General features: G+C 33.5%; 1 protein-coding gene across 4 annotated transcripts in view; it reads right to left on the bottom strand.

Moving 5' to 3' along the window:
- GRIK2 (glutamate ionotropic receptor kainate type subunit 2) overlaps nt 1-22488 on the bottom strand; it is a 655703-nt gene that overhangs the window by 7016 nt on the left and 626199 nt on the right. For all 4 annotated transcript variants that reach the window (XM_084776934.1, XM_084776935.1, XM_084776932.1 and 1 more), the window contains exon 16: nt 7059-7309. In XM_084776934.1, coding sequence (XP_084633060.1) covers nt 7059-7309 — 251 coding nt within the window. The remainder of the gene's footprint in view (nt 1-7058; nt 7310-22488) is intronic.

The following is a 22488-nucleotide window of genomic DNA, read 5'->3' as shown; positions in this document are numbered from 1 at the left end:
AGATTGAGAAAAGTGTAGCACCACTCCATGTTTTTACATTTTCCTTATTTAAATTTGAAAAACCAATAAATAGAAAGCAAGAAGCTTCAGAAGCTTTTTAATCAGTACAGCAATGGATCCTTTTTTAAGAAGAAAAGTGTTGATCATCACATTCCTGTTAACAGTCCCATTCATACAACCAGGATGCAGGCTCAGGCAGCTTCTGTTGTTAAGCTGAAGTAGATAAGATGTACCAACTTTATCATTTTTAACAATGATATTAAAATTACAAATGACTTTCTCAATACAGTTAATTGTAAAGGCTTGATTCTTATTAACTATGATATTTTCAAATTTAAAACTTTTAACCTTTAAGCAACATTAACAGTTGTAAATAAAACTTGGGTCACATCAGAACTGCCCCTAGTTACCTAAGGGAAACCTAATACACACTTGACTAATCATCCTCTTCTCTTTCCTAGCCTCTATCGACCCAGCTTCTGGAAACTGCTGTTCTATCATTAGCATCTATCTAATCAATAATTTTAGCTCCCACGTGTGAGTGAGAGCTAAGGATCTCTCTTTGCATACATGTAAGAAGTGATAAACTCATATAATACCGTTAGGTCTACATATAGAGTATTTTTTTATTTTTGCAGTAAAGAAAGCCTAATAAATCTTAAATTCAGTTGTACAAATGTGAGTTCTGTTTCAACATTTTTAAAACTTCAAAATCAATCCTTAAAACATTGTTGACTGAGATAATTAAAAGGGAGTATGATCAAAGGCTTCAATCCATTTATCCAATTAACATTCTAACCTGCACATGTTCTCACTGCAACTTCATGGGTAAAAACAATCAAGGAACTGGTAAACGGTCTGTGGACATGGCTCAGCAGCCAGGAGTGCTTCCTGTTCTTACTGAGGACCTGAACCCAGTTCACGGCATCTACATAAGGTCTGCAGGGCAACTAATGTCTGACCTCCATACCTGCACTGGCGTTCACAGATTCACACATACACACAGATAAAAAATTTAAGAGGAAATTTTTTAAAGAAACAGTTAAACACATGTGTTTATGTAATAACACTTAGTGAAAAAAAGAAGCCATGAATTTAAAAGAGAATAAGGAGGGGAATGTGGGAGAACTTGGAGGGGGAATGGAAAGGGAGAAATTTTTAACTAATTTTTAACCTCAAAAAGGTATATAAAACCGAAACAAATTAAAACTAAAACTAAAATTTTAATTACATTTTCTAGGGCTGGACATTGCTGAAATGGTATCAGGTCAGTCCCTCTGGTCATGGAAACCATAATTAATTCCGAGATGCACATTTCTCCTCTGCCAACCATAAATTCATGGGTTTTAGGATTATCTTTTTTTTTTTTTTTAACTAAAGGAGGAACCATAGACTCAAAATCCACGTATAAAAATAAGAAAGAATAATTATTTTTCAAGGTCCAGCCTTAATTTTAATATATAATTTATAGGGATAAAGAAGATATGTTACTGTGATCAAATGACAGTAATGGGTTAGCCGATTTGGTTTAGAGAAGAGTGTCTAGACAAGTGTCCTGTTTCGATGTAATTGATGCTTACATAAACCACATTTTTAAAAGGCATCCAATAGTCCTTATGCATATCATTGGGTAAATAAGGAAAACACCCCAATTCTAGAGGGTGACATCAAAATGATTCCAAGTAGGCCACTTATTCAGTATTATTCACAACATTAGCTATAGATATAAAGAACCATATACTTTACAGCTAAAATCTCTTCCATTGAAGATAATCCTAGAACTTTTAACTTTTAAAAAATTACATGGAGTTAAATACCTTCTACCAAATGTAGATGATTAAAACTCTATATCCTTGTATTTTATTTAGGAAACCCTTGTAAGTTGTAAATGCTGAAATAAAATCTTTATGCGTAATTTATTGAACTGTAGTGATAGAATTTTGTCAATATCTAAATTGTTATAAAAATCATCACTTCCATTATGTCAATCCTTCATAATTCTGAAAGAAATTTATATAAAAAGACATGAGAATAGCCTGTTTGTACTTTTTGATTTCTATGAAATGGAATTCACTCAGTTTAATATAAGTTTTCCTTTTAAAATCTCAAGATCTTTTGTCCTGAAAATTAAAGCTAAAGAACTATTTTGTATTATTATACATCAAACTGAACATTTGAATTTTCTTGTGTCTCTATCCTTATATTTATATCCATCTTATAAATGTATAATAACTATAAACAAAAACTTTTGATGTATATACAAACATTTTGTTTCGATTTCTCAAAAAATAATAGAAATTTCTTGTTTAAGATTGTTTTTTATTAGTAACAAGTAACAAGTAGGCTATGACTGGAACACTTATTTCTAATAGTTCTGTCATACTGAACACCACAGCATGTTGGTCAAATGTTAACACATATATCTATGCAGGGTACTATACATGTATTTTAATAGCTGAGCATCCACTTTTAGTTTTAAGTTTTTAGACATATTGACCTTATTTATTTTATCCCAAAAATGTTAAAGCTAATATTTGAACACCATTTTATACTACTATTTCAAGGCTATACAATAAAGCTATGTGTACAGAAATTTTTATTTTAATTTTGCAATGAAGAAACTATTCCTATATATAAACTAAATAAATATCAAACTGTTTATTAGTCTTCTATGAAAGCATAATAAGAGAGAATTATGTCTTCCCTTTAAAGAAAGGCAAAGTCATAATAGTTAAAAAATATTTATGCATGAGTTAATAAAAATTATTAGTTAGAAATAATTTTATAAAATTAATGTTCTTAGAAACATGTATACAAATCATATACATTATTTCTGTGTACTACACGTTGAAGCCCATGAAAAATATTAGAATTTGTTGGATCCTCTTAGGACAGGAGTTATAGATGATCATGAGCCACCATGCAGGTGCTGAGAATTGAACCCAGGAACTCTTGAAGAGCAACAAGTAATCTTAACTATTGAAATATTTCCTCTGCTACATTAATCAATATTCCGTTTGTTAAGCAGCTCCCTTTAGCTATGAGGAGCTTTGTCAGGAGATATTCTTGGTCTTAAATGGATATTGTTGGAGATGAGAAAAAGTTTGATTGAGGGTTTATTCAAATATAACAGTTACTAGAATCTCACATTATATATATATACAGTTAAAAAGAAGGCAAAAATTAAATTAGATAGAAAATCCATCTACTTGTAAATTATTTTTTCAGAAAGGCAAAACATATTTTTATCTTCCCACATGGTCAAATCAAATATTGGAATATAAAGAAAATGATTTATATTTCAAAAATTAAGATAAATAAAAATACTGTGAATAGCTATATTAAATTTGTTACTTTGAAAGGTAGACCATTCAGTATTTATCAGAAAATACAATTTATAATTTTTAAATCACTAAAGTCTACATTTTTCAGGCTTGTCTTTCATTTTTATCTTGGCTACCTTTTGTTTAACTTTAAAACATATAAGAGATATTTATAAAAGACTTGTTGAAATTTTTCTAGTTTTCATTTTAGATGAGGTCTTAAAGACATTTTATTTTTATATTTAAATGATATGTATTATTATAATTTCAGTATCTTCAATATAGATCAGAATTTAAATAGACTACCAAATGTTCACAAATTTCATTTAGTAAATGTATATTCAACTGAGATCTTTGTATAATGTTTTTTACAGATCACTCAAATGAGTATATTTCATTTATCTTTTGTAAAATACTAAGATATTATGGAGTGAATAAAGATGAAGAGAAAAGAAAACTGACAATAAAGCATTTTGGAATGGGTTATTGAATGACTGCCTCATGCTTGTTTTAATGTGTCAAACAATTCATTGCACATATGCTTTCTTAATAAATATTAATTGGGTGACTTCAAACATATTTGCTTTTATTTTAACGTTCCTAATAAAATATAAGGTAAAGGAATGTTAAATGTATAATAAATTAAAATATGAATGTGTGTATATATATATATGTTCATATTCTTCCCAGTAAAATCTTGACATATGCTTAATTAAAATATTAAACTCAGATCTCTGAGAACCTAAATTATAACAATAAATAGGAGGGATCAATACTAATAAATCAATAATTGTTAATGCTGACATAATGAATTACATAAAAACAGTGGTATCCCACACTATATATAATTTTTACAAATAGGTTTCTAAAATTATTTTTATTTTACTAATTTAAATGATAGAGAGAAGATAGTTATGTTAGACAGATCAGATTAAAGGATTATGTATAGAAAGATGGACAGAATAGATACATAATAACTAGACACATAGATAGATGATAGATGATAGATGATAGATAGATAGATAGATAGATAATAGATAGATAGATAGATAGATAGATAGATAGATAGATAGATAATTTTGCCATCAGGTACTGTTTAAGATCCTGGAGATTTTAAATGGGTGGTATGAGTTAAGTTTTTAATCCTATATGACAGAAAAATCTAACTGGGAGAAAGATACTCATAATGCAACAAGAAATATAATTGAAGCTATGTGTTAAGAGGTAAGATAGGTGTGATTGGGTAGATTCATAAATAAAAGATAGTAAGATTTAAAATTTGAGCATATTTTAATAGGAGGAAATCAGCTTCCACCTGTAATGATATGAATATTTTAAATGATGAAACATACAGCCACCTAAGCATAAAACAATATACAAGTAACATTCTTTTCAATTACGATAGTTATCACAACACACCTATATCTTGAAGAAAAAGCTTGTGCCAAGAGAGGAGACACATTACCCTTTATGGTGGAAAAAACTATCAGGACTATATAATGTCTAGTCCTACTACCTGGCTTAAAATGACTGATGTATGTGAAGAAGAACGAAGGATAGTGGACAGTCCAGTCAACATAAAAGTATGACCCTGTCACTCTGAGGATAATTTAACGTGGTCAGGGGATGAGCAAACTGCAGAGAAACTGAAATCCTTCAGCTATTGCCAGGGACATGTGCTGTAGGCTCTTACGCAGAGTGAGAGAAACTTGGGTTCATTATAGAATCAGTGTGGATTATCTGTGAAAATAAGTAATCATGTCCAAATGTTCATTTACTATCAGCATAGTCAATTCCCCTACCTAATAATATATGTCAATTTATTTCATAATTCCTTAAACATCATATTAAGGCCACAGATTTCTGAAATTATGTATATGAAGACTTCAACTGAATCTGTTAGAGGTGATAAACAACCATGAAGATGTGTTTTCAAAATTAAATAACCACACTCCTTGAGTTTTAATGAAAAGTAATGATTTCTTTTTAATTATTAAGAACACAGCTCAGGTAAATCAAATAAAGAAACATCTAGAGATAATGACAGTACAATACCAATAGTGTCTATATTCAACTTGTTTTATTTTATTATTACGATAGATTTAAGAGAACCATTACATATGGACGGTTAGACATTCTCACTAGAAAACCCAATATCCTTTCATAAATATGGGGTTAATTTTTAAGGAACCAAATACCAGTTATTGGCAAATTATGGAAAATGTCAATTGATGTCTTGATGAATATATTCTTTGGTTAGTCATTTTTTTTTGCTTTCAATGTCATTTCCATATCATAAAAAGGACCACAGTACCAACAGTGTATTTATATGTAACCAATTTATGTTAGCATAGCAGAATTTGGCTTAGCAACGTTACCAGAAATTCCCAACCTTAACGTTGTAAGGGCATAAGTTCTACGAATGTCTAAAAACTTCAAAACTTATACATTCCTAAGTCAGATAAAATAGGGTAATCAAAATATTTATTTGTAAAAGATGATTTAAAAGGTGTCAATTACTATAATCAAGTGAAAATTTAAAACATGTGTATTCAAATTTCAGGATCAAAGTGGGTCAACATTTATGAAATAAATCATTCAAACCAAAGGAAGATGTAGTTTTACAAAAATAGTTTCTGGTATATATATTTGAAAGAATAATAGCAGAATGTGTTTTTTTTTTTTTACTTATTTTACTGTTTGATGCTGTATTTTCAAATATCATTTTTCTGTTCCTTGTATTCTTAACAATAAAATTTCATAAAATGTTCAAACACTAAAGAAACAACATCACTCTTATACATTTACTAAAGATCTAAAATAAATACTTATATTAAAAAAAACCAGGATGATTATATACAGAAAACTAAATAAATCACTGGAAGATAGAAAATGGTGTTACTCGTTTCATTTCCAGAAATATAAATGTACATACAGAAGTGATGTGTGCTATCTGTGGATTTTATTGTTTTCCTAATATTTATGGAAACAATAGAAGTATAGAACTAGAAATATAGGAGCTAAGTGATCACAAACTTTTCAAGACTGGAATACAAAAGTATTTGTACAAGTCACTAAAGATATTAAAGTACAAAGAAAATTATATTAGCTTTTTTTGTGGTTATACATATTTTCATAAAGACTTTGAATATAATAACTAAGGGACTCATTAGGAAAAATGAGCAGTGGCAAAACTGTAATATATTTCCATATATCTAATAATTTAGAAAATAAGTAAAATTATTCATAATGCATGCTAAAATGTCCTAACAAAAATTATGAGGGTAATTCTACCAAAGTTAAATTTTATTAACTATGTAGCTTCATATTGCTGTTTAAAACCTGGGATTGTTTTTGGAACAGTATTTTTAGTTTTATAATATAATTACTCATTTTTCTTCTCTCAGTAACTATATCCTCCCATTAATCCAACAGCAATGCACTTTAAGAAAACAATATTCTCCTTATTTAGTCCTAAATAAGATGCAGATATCTATTTGTCCTGCAACTGACAATTAAACATTTTAGCAATAAATTTAAAAATTATGGTGATGATCATGAATCTTGTGAAATATACTAATATATTTCACAAAATATATATCAGTTGTAGAATGAATGATGTGAGACAATCAACAGCCACAGTATTTCTGTTGCTTGGAAATAGGAGAAAATGTATCACTTGTGTTTTATCATAAGAAAAATAAGTGTTTTAAATTGCAAAAATGTGACATTTACCTTTTCCAATTGAGCGTTTTTTTTGGATTTGTATAAAAACTCGCCCACTGCCACAAAAACTGAGAGCACCAAGCCGGCTGCCAGGACAATGAAGATACCACCAATATTCTGAACCCCTAGAGCACTGGCCTCCTTGCTCTCCTCCTCTGGGCAGCCGTTGCCCCTCCACCACTTCTCCTTCATCATGTGCAGCTTTCCTTCCTCCTGCAGCTGAAGAATTGCTATGGTGATTTTGTCTCTATATGGAGAACCTGAGAAAAGAAAATGTTTGTTAACTATTTCAAGGAAAACAGAGTTTTGCAATTAAAGACTGTTGAAGGTTGGCCTAGTGTATTTTGATGCTAATTACTGCTTGCTGTCTCTGTTACACACCTGTACCTTGCCTAGAGTCTGACCTATTTGACCAATAAAAGCCCATTACACATGGGTACGGCAAATGTGATAGGTGTGACTAGGGTTCCAGGGAGAGGGAATACAGAGAGTATCTTGGGAAGAGAGCACACTGGAGGAGAAGGGAGAAGAAGGAGGTGGCACCATGGCCATGGATTAGGTGGAGGAGAAGCACATGGCTAGCATGCATGGAGATTGGTCCAGATGAAGAACATTAGCAAGTATTTGGGATTATGGGTGGGAGGTAGCTTGATGGAAATTATTAGAAGCAGATGGCATGGGATTGGGACAGGGATCCCATACCTGCCCCACTGTGGAAAGTAGTTTAGGGCTTTAATATCTGCCTTGCACCAGGTTAACTAAAGCTATTTTAAAATATAAGCGGTGTCTGTCTTGGTTGATTGCTAGTGGGTTAGAAAATATGGCAGTAATAATAATCTTTATTATTAGGCCATACTGAAAACTTAACTGCAACAAAAGATCATGAGTGAAGGAGAACAGAGATTTTACAAATGATTTCTAGTATCAACATTCATTTTCAGTGGAGGAAACAAAACAATAAAACACAATAATCAAAATTTTAATAAGTAAAGCAAGTTGACTTTCTAGGCTCTATTCTTTTTACATAATGATAGATATTTAGATTAAAAAGACAAAAAAAAACCCTCTTATTTGGATGATAGAAGCTGACTGTTTCTAAAAGAAGACTTAAAGTATTAGATTATTACTAAAATAGTAAACACAAAGACACTAAAGGAAATGGTTAGAGAACTGAATTTTGCATGTAAAAAAAATCTACATTGAGCATGGAGAATAGGTAAAGCAGTATTCTCCACTTTTAGGAATGATGGGAAAATGATGTCTCTAGATTTGACCGAGTAAGTTAAGGGTGGTATAATTAGCAGGCAAGTTTCAATGGCATTTCATACTATGGGGATATTGGGCATTTGGTGTTTTGCTTGCTGTTTGATGCCAATAAAATGTCACTTGTCACAAAGACTTTGGTTATAAAAAGCATTATGGCAAAGTCACTCATAATTCCAAGGGCTTATGACCAATAATGTTATGATTTCTTAATTGCCATTAAAAATCTTAAGTTTGGCATGGTATTCCTTGCAGTAGAGACAAATAGTTGTATGTGTGATTATGAGGATAGACATGTATTAGCAACTATATTGAAAGCATAATCTTGCTAATGGGATGCCCAGCACATAGGCAGAATTATCAAACTTGCTGCATCTTTCAGCATCTGCCACAAAGGGCTGGTCTTGCTTATTTCTACCCAGATGGCTTGTTTTAAAAGTTTCCTCCTGGAATACCATATTTTATGTTCTTTGTTTAAGGGCACAAATAATGCTTTTCTGCTTTAAGAAAACTGTTAAACATTTGATTTTTAATTCAGTGATGTGAATGATGATTTAAGTAAATATATTTCTACTTAGAAAAATAAAGAAAAAATAATATCTTAGGCATGATTCTGTTATATCCTTTGAAAATGATGTTGGGCATGAAGGCACACACTCATGCTCCTAGCATTTGGTAAGTAGAGATAGGCATATCAGAAATTCATGATCATTTCTGGCTACAGAGTAAATTCTAGGCCAGCCTAAGATCCCCAACACCTTATTTTTAATACATATTCCAGATTCAGAATGATAAACACTGCATTTTCTCTTATATGTGGATGTCAGCTTTTATGCTTTAGATATGTATGTTTTATTTAGAATACAAACAGAGGTTACATAACAATTTAGTCCTGAGCAGGAGGGAAAGGACCTCCTCTCAAGGAAGAGGAGAGAGAATGGAGGGCAGTGTGGAGAAAAGAGTCTTTTTAAGCATTGTACTTTAGAAACTTTTTAAAACATATACATATATAAAAGATTATAGGGAGTTCCCATGTAATAGAAAGCACCCCAACTAAACATTATATTCTACCAAATAAAACATCAAGTACCAGGAATTGGGTATATCTTTTCAAATTATTGGACAAAAAGTTCCCACAGACCCCCACAAATATCACAGGCTATTTCCAATGCTATTGGTAACCATTCACACTAATAGTAAGATATTATTGCTAAAAGTAACACTTATTTATGTCATAGAATACTCAAATGAAAATTTCACTTTCATTAATACTCATTGTGCTAGAAAGTGCTATACAGATTACCAGAGGAGAAAGTTAATTATAAATCTCACCCAACTATTAATCCTAAAAGATACAAAATCAACTTGGCACAAATGTTATGGAAGAAACCAAAATAAAATTGGATATTCAGTATTTTGAATGAGATACAATCCACACTTCATGTTGTTAATCAACACAAAAACCTGAGACTACAGATATCATGGGACTTAGGGGAAAATCTACTATTATTACTCTATCAAATGAACATAGGAATAAAATAAGCACTGACAACGTACTGTTATATTGATAGATTAGTGTACTACCCAACCCTTATCAGAGAATCTTCTTTTGTAGTAGATAGGAATTAACTGAGAGACTTACAACTAGAAACATGTCAGAAATCCTCATTAATTCTTCAGGGATTTGTGGAAAATGGGGCATGTACAAAGGTTTCAATAGCCAGAGATGGTGGATAACTTCAAAGAAAGAAGCATTTTCCAGACACAATGGAACAGATATGTATACAAACTCACCAAAAAGGAGAAGGAAGACAGTGGGCACAAAGTCTCATCCTTCACCAAGAATCAATTTTTATTTGATAGCTGCTGGGAGAGGGAAAACTCATTTTCTTCAGTGAAGTGATATTTAGTATATCACTCACAGTCCAGGACAGATATAAGAATGAGTAGGAATTAGTCAACACAAATAAGATTCCATGATGGGTTTTGTGTGTGAGGTTTTTGTTTGCTTGTTACTTTCCCCCCCCTAATTTGTTGTTTCTTTATTCTTTTTAGATTATAATTACCTAATTTCCTCCTTTTCTTTTCTCCCTCCAACACTAGGTTATACCTCTCCTTGCTCTTTGTTAAATGAATGGCATTTTTTCATTAACTTTCATTACAAATATGTGTGTGTTTCTAAATACATAAATATAGTACATGAATATATGTGTTTCCAGGGCTGATCATTTGGTATTGGATAGACAAGTGCTGTGTCCTTTGCTGGGAAAGACTGTTTATAAAAAAGATGACATACTGAAAGGACCAGACAAACTCCATTTTGTGTTAAACCCAGCCAAAAGCTGAACCCAGATTCCAGAAAAAACAAAAACTAGTCTAAACAGAAAAATGTTCCCTAGCAACACAATCAACTCACCTAGGGAAAGTCCAAATATATTCTCAGGGGGTCAAGCTGACCAGCAGGTGGCCTGCCAGATAGCAACAACCAATTAGGAGAAGCCAGGCCAAAGTTTCTAATACCCTATGACTGCTTCAACCAATCTTTTCTATAGGCCAACTTGCCCCAACACCTATTACCCAACCATGAAACGCCAAGGCTGGTAACTCCCTGTTTGCAGCTTTTCTGACTAAATGCCATCCAATCATATACTGTAAAACCCATTTCTTTGTCTAAAACATATTTTAAAAAACCTCTCAGTTGAGACTCGAGGCCACTTCCCTGCATCTGCTGTGCCAGTGCATGAAAGGGGTGGCCTGGGATCGAACATGTAATTAAGATCTCCTTGTCATTGCATTTGGACTCATCTCTTAGGCGGTCTATTCAGGGAGTCTCTCAAAATGTTGGCAAAACAATACCGTTGGGTGGGTACAGAAGTAAGGAAGAATCTGTGAGGAGTTAGAAGGAAAATGTTATCAAAATAGTTATGAAGTTCTCAAAAAATTAAATAAAATATTAAAAACTGATATCTGGATATTGACCAAATCTAAACAGTTAACTCTTTCTTTAAAATAATTATTCATCCTAAGATGTAGAAATCTGTGATATCTATAAAAATTTTTGACAGCTTTCTTATTATTTGAAATCTTATCATTTATCTCTGCAAAGTAAATGCCTCACATAAAGAGGAAATAAACTTTTTTGATTACTGTATTTATTTAATAATTTTTAAAAATTTTTTTATTAATTTATTCTTATTATATCTCAATGGTTATCCCATCCCTTGTATCCTCCCATTCCTTCCTCCTTCCTATTTTCCCCTTACTTCCCTCCCCTATGACTGTGACTGAGGGGGACCTCCTCCCCCTGTATATGCTCATAGGGTATCAAGTATCTTCTTGGTAGCCTGCTATCATTCCTCTGAGTGCCACCAGGTCTCCCCCTCCAGGGGACATGGTCAAAGGTGAGGCACCCGAGTACGTGTGAAAGTCATATCCCACTCTCCACTTTACTGTGGAGAACGTTCTGACCCTTTTTCAAGCAGAATCATACTTTATCAAATTGACTTTCATTAGAAACATAGTACCAGGAGAGGCTGTGAAAACAGCACATCTACAAGTGCAAATGAATGATCTCTTTTCTGGAAGTATGATTGTGAACAAGCTTTGGGAAGATGTCTATTGTATAACCTGTTCTGAGTGAGATTTTAAGCATATTCCCTTGGGCTCTCCTTGGCTTCTTGTGTCTGTGGATTTTAGTATGAATAACCTGTACTATTTGGCTAATATCCTCTTATAAGTGAGTACACACCAAATGTGTCTTTCTGGGTTTGGGTTACATCACTTAGGATGATATTTTCTATCTATCCATTTTCCTTAAAATTAAATGAGTTCCTTGTTTTTAATAACTGATTAGTATTCCATTGTGTAAATGTACCACATTTTCGTTATCCATTTTTCAGTAAAGGCCATCTAGGTTGTTTCCAGTTTCTGGCCATTACAAATAGGCTGCAATGAATATGTTTGAGCAAGTGTTTTGCAGTAAGATGGGACATAGTTTGGTTATATACCCTAAAATAGTATAGCTGGGTCTTAGGGAACTGGGTGGGGAGATGGAGTGGAAAGATAATGGGAGTGGGGGTCAGGTGAGCAAAGAATGGAGAAGACAGGTGTGGAGAAAAACTAGGAGTGAGTACAGAAATTGGGGGATCTTTGAGACAAGGGAGTCTCCTAAGAGTCTATGGTGGTGACCCTATCTGAGACTCCAAGCAATGGGTTTTAAGGAGCATAGATTTGGCACCTCCTGAAGCCAAGTGGGATTCCCAGGGGAGGGAAGATGACACCACACCACACAAAGATACTCAAAATGTATTTTGTCTGCAAGAAGCATAGGGGCAAAGATGGAATAGAGTTGAAAAGAATGGCAAACCAGTGACTGGCCACTGTCAATACTAATGATATTCTGCTATGCTTGCAGAGAGGAGTCTGACATAACTGTCTTCTGAGAGGCTTCTTCTGGCATTTGATGGAGACAGATGCAGAGACCCAAGGCCAAGAAATAGGCTAAGCTCAGGGAGTGCTATAGAAAACTGAGAGGAAGGATGGAGGGAACCAGAGGGGCCATGGACACCACAAGAAGACCTACTGTGTAATCTAACCTGGGCCCATTGGGGTTCAGAAAAAGGAACCACAAACTGAAAATCTTTATGGATATAAACTAGAATCCCTATACATTTGTAACAAATGTGCATCTTGGTCATCATGTGAGTCCCCTAACAATAGGAGTAGGGGCTGTCTCTAAATCTGCTACCTACACCTGCATCGCTTTTTTTTATATCTGGGCTGCCTTGTCACTCCCATGTGCGATAAGGTGTCCTTAGTCCTGCAGTGATTTAAGATACTAGGGTAGATTCATACCAATTAGGGGTTTGCCCTTCTCTGAGAGAAAAGAGAGAAAGGAATAGGATGAGGGGGTAGGGAGGTGGGACTGGAGCAGAGGAGAGAGGAGGCTGGGGTCAGGATGAAAAGTAAGTAAGTAAATAAATAAATATACATTGAGGAAGAAAAATAAGAATATATATTATATAATGTATAAAGAATATATATAAAGAAATAAGGACGAACTGCTATTTGTATATAGTTGTTCAAGCATCGAAAATCTTTAACCTGGCTTTAAACACTATACCAGCTTATATTTTGTCACAGCAGTGTCAGAGCTGAACTTGCAGCTCAGCAGGTAGGATGCTGGCCTAGTAGGAATGCACTCAAGAGAACATTACTTTCCTAATAACTTACCAAACACCCCAAACTGTATTGGGATCTTTTCCTAGAATCTTCAGATATGGTATTTCTACTTATTTACAAGGACGAACAAGACAGTAACATAAGCAATCTACTTCTCAGCATATGACAGTGCTCCTATATCCAGCAATGATTGTGAATACATCCTCAATACACTGGTTTCCTCATAGTAATGTGTAATTAATTTACATTTATTTTAACCACATCTACAAAGTTAATAGGCTTCCCTTTGAATATTTACCAAAATACTTAGCAATTCATTGCTAAGTATTTCATTACTTAGCAATGAAATAGAAATGTAATCAATGAAAATAACTGATATTAACTTGTTAAATTTATTGATTTAATTTAAAACAAGAGTTAGTTTGGTGGTTTGAATGAGAAAAACTCCAATAGGCTCATAAATTTAAATATTTGGTTTCCAGTTTGTAGAACTATTTACAAAGGATTACAAGTTGTGACTTTGTAGGGGAAGGTGTGCCACTGTGAGCATGCTTTGCTTTGTCTCTGCTTCATGTTTGTTGACCAACATGTAAACCGTCTCTTTTTATTAGTTGTCATTGCAAGCATATATACATATATATTGATTAATATAACCATCTCAGTCTGTCTGATGTATGTACATTTTCAGGTAAATAAGCCATGAATCTGAAGAAGAACAAGAAGGACTTTATGGGAGGATTTGGAGAGAGAAAGGGGAAAGGATAAATGTAATTACATTATAATTTCAAAAATAAAATTAGCTGCATGTGTTGACGTGTGCTTTTAATCCCAGCACTAGGTTGCAAAGACAGCCTGCTTTACAGAGTAAGTTCCAGGACATATAGAGGTACACAGAGGTACCTTGCCTCGACAGGACACATAAAAATTAACAAATAAACAAGTACATGAATAATACAAAATAAATAAAAAATTTAAAAGACTTTACACTTCAATAATAATAAAAAGATATAAGCTCTAAGCCACTCTATCAGCATCATGCCTGCCTGCTGCTATGCTCCATGTAATGATGGCCATGCATTGTATCGCCCTGTTACATGAGCCTCAATATAACATTTTATTTTATAAGTTCTCTTTATTAGGGTGGTTTATTACAGCAGTAGAAAAGTAACTCAAACAAGCACTTCAAAAATAAATTATTACTTTTTGATACATGATGTGATGTTCTTTAAGGAATATTTCTACTTAAGGCACCAGTTAAAGTCAAATGTGGACTGACATATCATCTAGATATGATATCTCAATGATGTGATGAAATCAAAGACCAAGATTCTCTTCATTCACATACACAGGCATGCACTTAGCTCCAATGAAGTACACAGAAATTAATTATAAGTTTGTTCAAGTTTCTAGAGTGTGATAATTAGTGTCAATTATCAACTTGAGCATCAATTGGGAACTGGGCTTTTGGATATGCCTTTGGTCTATTAGCTTTTTCGGTGTTAATGTTGGAAGACTCATTTACTATGGGTGGCATGATTTCCAGAGTGGGAATACATTTATAAAATGGATAAACAGAACATATTAACTGATGGCATGTATTATTCTGTTACCTTATTGCAGTTGTGATATGACCAAGTGTTTCAAGATGCCATTGCCTTGATTTCCCTTTCTTGGTGATGGACTATACCTTGAATTGTTACTGAAAATAAACCTTGTCTTTCAATGTTTCTTTTTTCAGGATATTCTTTCAAGCAGCAGAGAAATTAATTAAAACATTAACTAGGACAGTCTATGCTTGAAAAAGAAGAGCAGAGGGCTTCTCTCACCTAAAGTCTCAATAGGATATCTTTCCATCTGACCCACTTTCTTGGTAAGTGAAGACTTTCATGGGACAGCCCTTTGAGCTAGTGTCTAGGTATAAGTGAGTATATACCATCTGATTCTTTCTGCTTCTGGATGAACTCACTCATTGTGATCATTTCTAGTTCAATCTATTTGTCCACAAATTTCTTGAATTTCTTGTTTTTAATAGCTGAGTAGTATTCCATAGTGTAAATGTACCATAGTTTCTTTATCCATTCTTCTACTGAGGGACACTTAGGCTGTTTCCATGTTCTGTCTATTATGAATAAGCCCACTATGAACATGGGAGAATGGGGAAATAGAAGGATCCAGAGGGTCCTAGAAACCTACAAGAAGAACATTATGATGGGCAGATCTGGGCCCAGGAGACCTGCTCAAACTATGACAACCAGCCAAGGACAATACGGGAAGTAAATTTCAAACCCCCACCCAGATCTAACCAATGGACAGGACATTCTCCACCATTGAGTGGAGAGTGGGGACTGACTTTCACACAGACTTTAGTGCCCCATTTTTCACCATGTCCCCTTAATGGCGAGGCCTGGTGGCACTCAGGAAGGATAGTATCCTACCAAGAAGAGACTTGATACCCTATGAGCATATACAGGGGCATGTGATCCCCCTCAGTCACAGTCATAGGGGAGGGGAGTAGGGGAAAATTGGGAAGGGCAGAAGAATGGGAGGATTCAAGGGATGGGATAACATTGAGATGTAATATGCAAAATTAATAAAATATTTTGAAAAAGAAGAGCAGAGGGCATAGATGAAAAGCTCGGAGTACATGTGGACTCATATTACTACAATGCTTCTTACAGAATTGAAACAAATATCTATATCTATCATGTATCTATTATATGTACACACATGCAGACACACACATGCACACACACACACACGCACACACACACAGGCACACACACACACAAACACTCACTATTGAACCAAGAATGGCCCAGAAATAACTTCTGTAGGCCAGACTAGCCTCAGATCTACCTGCTTCTATCTCCTGAGCACAGAAAACACAGAAATTAACCTGTCTCTGCCTCCCGAGTACAGCATGCCCAACAACAGTTATAATTTTGAAAATTTTTCTTTACATTTTATTTGAAAACAACATAAGTATGCCTTCCTGGTTAGTGAAGACTTTCATGGGACATCCCCCTTGGGAAACTGGGACAGAGGAGAAGACATCCTTTTGGGACTCTAGATGAGAGAAGCATGGGAGAATGGCAAAGTTGAAAGATCCAGAGGATCCTAGACACATACAAGAAAAACATTATGACAGGCAGATTTGGGCCCAGGCGTCCCACTAAAACTGTGGCACCAACCAAGGACAAAACAGGCCGTAAACTTCAAATCCCTACCCAGATCTAGCCAATGGACAGGACAATCTCCACAGTTGAGTGGAGAGTGGGGTCTGACTTTCACACATACTCTGGTGCCTCATATTTGACCATGTCCCCAAGAATGGGGAGACCTGGTGGCACTCAGAGGAAGGATAGCAGGCTACCAAGAAGATACTTGATACCCTATGAGCATACACAGGGGGAGAAATGGCCCCTCAGTCACAGTCATAGGGGAGGGGAGTAAAGAGAAAATGGGAGGGAGGGAGGAATGGGGGAATACAAGGGAGGGCATAACCATTGAGATGTAATATGAATAAATTAATAAAATTAAATTAAAAATAATAAGTATGCCTTCCATAACAAATGCTCTCTTATCTGAAAGTCAAACCTCCAAAGGATAAAGAGTAGATAACCACAGGTGAATGAAACAAGGAAGACACATACAAATATCTGGGATTCTTTGGTGTCTACAGACACAAAATATCCATAGTTATAGGTTTCTTTTAAATTGTCAAATCCATTAATCATTTACAAGACTATACGAAGCATTTTACCTCAAACTGTACATTTTAATGTGGATAGATACACAAAATCCTTTTTATTTAAAGAAGAAAATAAATATTTCTTCCAGTTTAAGTTATGTCTCTGTATCTTCATGATGAAAAGTCTCATCATTAGTTCTTTTTGTATTTTTTCTCTATTAGGACTTTCCTCAGTTACTTACACATATTCTACAGACTTAAAGGAACTTTGTATATTTTAAATTTTTCTCTTAGAAAGTTAACAAAAATATATGCTTTTTACTTAGCTTATATAAGAGGGAAGGGGGAAAAGGGCAAGGAAAGACAAAGTTAGGAGGAAGAAGGCATGGATGTGTGTATACTCTTTGAAAGTGCTTTCATCTGTCAGATATTTGAGATTTGAACTATAATATGAGCTTACAAAAAAGGTATAGGTACTGTTTCAATCTGTAACCAAAATCACCTGAACTTATCTGGCATAAGAAGCACAAAGGGTTTAGCCTAGTTTGGACTTGCATAGGAGACCATTCTAAATCCAAAATGATGGATACACACACACACAGAAAAATCACAGAAGCAGCATTTTCTGTCATATCATTATTCACAACATCTTAAATAATAAATTTTTATGAAGTAACTTAATTCAAAACTATTACTCCATTAAAATATCTTCAAATACATACAATAAAACTTTTTAGGAAAAGCAAACTGAGTAAAAGTTATGTCTTAAGCTAACTTCTGATTTTGTTAGAAGAGCTAATTCCTGTTTTCTTTCCTTCCTTCCTCCTCTTCCTGTTTCTCTTCCTTCCTCTATCCCTTCCTGCCCATTCCTCACAGTTGTACCTCTTTTCTCTTTCTCTTTTCTTTGTTTCTTTGCTTCTTTGTTCCTTTTTCTTATTATTTTATATCTTGCTTCTTTGCCTCCCTACCATTTTTCTTCCCTTTCCTGTTCTTTTTAAATACTCTTTTCCTTTTCTTTCTGTGTTTTTCTCTTCATTTATACTATTCTCTATGCCTTACTTGTGCGTATCTCACCGCATGCATGGTCTGTTCCAAAGTTTATGCCTGCAGTACACACCAATTGAATTACTTACTCTAATAATGCACTCTATTTCTCTTTAAAATAAAATTATTTTCCCTATTGTCTTTCAGCACATCTCAATAATACAGTAATAATGAGATAAATGTGCACCACATGACTTTGTAATTGGCGGAGGCTTACCAATAGGAAGGCAGGCTGTCTTCATGATACCGTGCTTTAATGAAAAAAGCCTCATCCTGAACATCTCCCACTAGACCTACTAAATGTTTCTTATTTTTATCATATAGCTCAGGTTGGTCTCAAACTACTAAAATTTGAGCCTTTGTTTGCCTCCCAAGTTCCTAATATCACAGGCATATATCACCATACTTTTCCTTTTTCCTTTACTTTCAAATTAGAAGTTGATATTATTTGACTAATTAAAAATATCAAAAATATAGTAACCTTTTCAGTAGATCTTTTCTCTTAAAAGTCAGAACAATATTTCCTGAACAGAATTTTTACTCATGTCTTTTGGGAAATGTACATTTGTATTTCATTTTGAAGTAGTTTATTAATGAAAGAATTTTGATTACTCTGCCAAAGCAAATGTAACCTAACATTAAGGATTACCAAAAGAAAGGGTTATATCTATCCAAAAAGAACAAAACAGGAAAAATTGTAATATTAAGTTTCTTTATTTAAAAATGTATATGAGTACCCTGTATTCATGCTGACAAGAAGAGGGGATCAGATCCAATTAAAGATCATTGTGTGTCACTATGTGGTTGCTGGGATTTGAACTCAGGTCCTATGAAGAATAGCCAGTACTCTTAACTGGTGAGCCATCACTCCAACCCTTTCAGCTTATTTTTCATTCCTGTTTAACCTCTTTATCCTTTTATTAAGGATATTATGTGTCATCTGAGCTTTGGCTTGTTAATGTTCTCTTATTCAGAGTCAGAGTTCCTGCAGGCATGACACATGAATTATATTCCTACATGGCCATAATAGCTGTCAACTTATTTTGCTCAAGGCCTAACAATGGGAATTGGACCAATCAACCCAGATTGGGTAGTGGAATCCTATTACCATGTATTTCTTTTTATTTTAAAACAAATTAAATATAATAAGATGAGCCAAAAACAAAAAATTCTTTCATAACTATTAGTAATTCTAAAACTTATATTCTTTTAAGCTCAATTTTTACTGTCTTGAAGACAATAATTAATACTTATTTATATTTATATCCTTCAAGAACAATAATTACTAATGTTATTACACCTTTCCCCTCTGTTAGAAATGTGCTGTTCCTCCTGAGATCTCAGTGCCTGTCTCCTTCAACAGCATCCTCTTACCTTTGTGGCATTCATATTGATATAGTCACTATGCCATTTCCATCTGTTGTCAACATGAATCATCCTACTATGTGTACCTCACACCACATGATGTCTCCAACATCTCCACACCTAGCAAATAGTCTGCAAAACTATTTGGACAACAAGAGATGCAAATATATATCCATGCCAAGGTGAACTAAACCAATTTATGAAAGAAAATAAAAAATTGTAGCTTTTTCCCCTCAACTAACACTTAGTCTTTTGATATTTGGTTCAACATCTAAGACAAATGATGGGTCTTTCTCATTTTTATTTCAAATAATTTCTAGTCACTTCCCAAAGGACTTCAGTTTTTTTTCCTTTATATTTTTATTTATCCAGACTTTATAATTATGTCTGTGGACCATAATCCAAATTTAGATAGCATAAAGGTACTACTTGCTCTTTATGGGTCTAAAAGTTTGATTTCATGAACTATAGTATTAATGTGAATTTTTTTTACTTAAATATTATGCATTTATGGACTCTACTAGTTTGCAAGTACTGGTGAGTGACATTTTTAGAATGAAGAATTCTACATATTTTTCTTAAAGAGTTTTGAGTGAACTATAATTGTGTCTTTCTGAGAGGTGTTATCCTATCATGTCTTTAAAAAGTATAATGCTCAAGCATGAATTTCTCTAAGTTTTACCATATTACTTGACTCTGGGAGTGATGATGGTTGGGTAAGCAAATATGCTTTATTTTTTTCTAAAACATATTTATGACGTGTATGAATGCATGCATGCATTTTTATGTATAGACCAGAGTGTGCCACAACATGTATATGGAAATCATAACATGGCTTTCAGCAGTTTATTTTCTCCTTTAGTGATGTGCATCCTGGACTGACTAAGGTTGTCAGTCTTGGCAGCAGACATCAAAATAATCCATATTGAATCTTTTCTAGTTCTCATTAGGTAAGTTTAACACTATAATACTGAATGTGCATTCAAAGCTAAAACCTCTTCTAGATAAAATAAATAAATAAATAAATAAATAACAACTTTTAAACTTAACTGTTAGCTGTCCTAGGCATTTTTTGTTTTATTTTGGTTTGGTTTTTATTTTTCTGTTTGTTTTTTTGGTTGGTTTTTCTGTTTTGTTTTGTTTTGTTTTTTGTTTTTGTTTTTTGAGACAGGGTTGCTCTGTGTATCCCTGGCCATTGTGGACTCACTTGTAGACCAGGCTGGCCTCAAACTCACAGTGATCCAGCCCCCTCTGCCTCCTGAGTGCTAGGATTAAAGGCATGTGTCACCACACCCAGCAAATTATTTTTGTTTTTGTATTTTTTGTTTTGATTTTGTTTTGGTTTTTTGTTTGGTTGGTTCGTTTTTTTTTTTTGGGGGGGGGACAGGGTTTTCTGTGTAGCCCTGGCTGTCCTAGACTCACTTTTAGACCAGGATGGCCTCTAACTCACAGTTATTTGCCTACCTTGGCTAGCCATTTTAAGTTGTATGAATGTTTTCTCTGTTTCCCATGGTGATATGTGTTGAATATAAGCAGAACAACTTTGAACAGCTTTAAAACTTCTTTTCTAGATATTCTTTGCATGCTGATAGGTTCTAAGTTTAGAAGCCCATCATGTTACCTCAGTAGTGGGTAATCATGTGATCCCTGAGACCATTGTGATCCTCTTGAAGGAATGTTATTACCGTTGTTTATTAAATTATTTAAATTTTAGTTATATTCTATATTATTTTATGCAGTAATGCCTTTGGAAATATCTGATACTCCGTTTTCTTATTCTGTAGCATTTGTCTCAGTTTATTTTTTAAAGTTATTTCTGTAAATATTTGATTGACAGATATTTACTACAAAAGACTACAAACTAAGAAATGGTATATTTTATTTCTTTTGCTAATATTATTTCTGGAGCAAAATAAACACATTTTAAATGAATTGAGACATTAAATAATACTTGGTTATTATTTTACTTTCAACAACATTATGTGTAAGCTATTAAACCATGGGTGCAGATATTAAAATATATTATCTATCAAATTTAATAATTATATATGATCACACTAATATATTTAATTGAAATTCAAAATTAACTATATGTAGCCAAGATACATTATATGAGCTTAGTTTTAGGTACACTTAAATATCAACAAAGTGAGTGTTCATATGCCCATTACTCTTTGTATCTTATAAGTCATTAAATATAATAAAAATATAAAAAATTCTTAGGAATGACAACAAAAATCAATGTCATATTGAAAATTGTTTTACCATTTAATTATATTTTCATCACAGATTGCCATTCCATTTTGGGTAAATTAAGCCTTCATTTATGCTACCTTTGACAGTAATCATGTCTTTTGATTGAGAAATTCAAATCTATGAGCATCAGATTTTCTTAAATTTTTGCAGTGTCTAAGAGCTACATGCTAACTATCCAGTTCCAAAAACAAATCATACTATGCCAATTTTCAGTCTATTTCAAGCTTTTCCTTATTATATTTTTTCTTATCATGTGATTCATAAATGCATTTAGCTAAAGTTGTTGAAAATGTGTATTTATGCAAAAGCATGGACATAGATTTATACAGAAGCATTATCAACAATGAATAAATATCAAAAGCAATAAACACATCTTTCTAGTAAGTATGTGTGTGTGTGTGTGTGTGTGTGTGTGTGGTGTGTGGTGTGTGTGTGTGTGTGTCTAAATAAGCTGTCGTACTTTCAAGGAAAAGGCAATTCTCATAGTTATTAAGAAATTAGAAATAAAATCTGAACGCTCATGAGAGAAGTTTAAGCAAATACTACTATATAAAATGCTAATCAGAAAAGCCCTGACTACAAGCACATGGAATTCTGGAAAAATGTTGGAGCCAGTAAAATTATCAGTAATTGCCAGGA

The sequence above is a fragment of the Acomys minous genome (genome assembly GCF_964271855.1).
Source record: "Acomys minous genome assembly, chromosome: 3".
Classification (NCBI taxonomy): Eukaryota; Metazoa; Chordata; class Mammalia; order Rodentia; family Muridae; genus Acomys; species Acomys minous.
The sequence above is the reverse complement of the archived record's forward strand: the minus strand, read 5'-3'. Positions and strand labels throughout refer to the sequence as shown.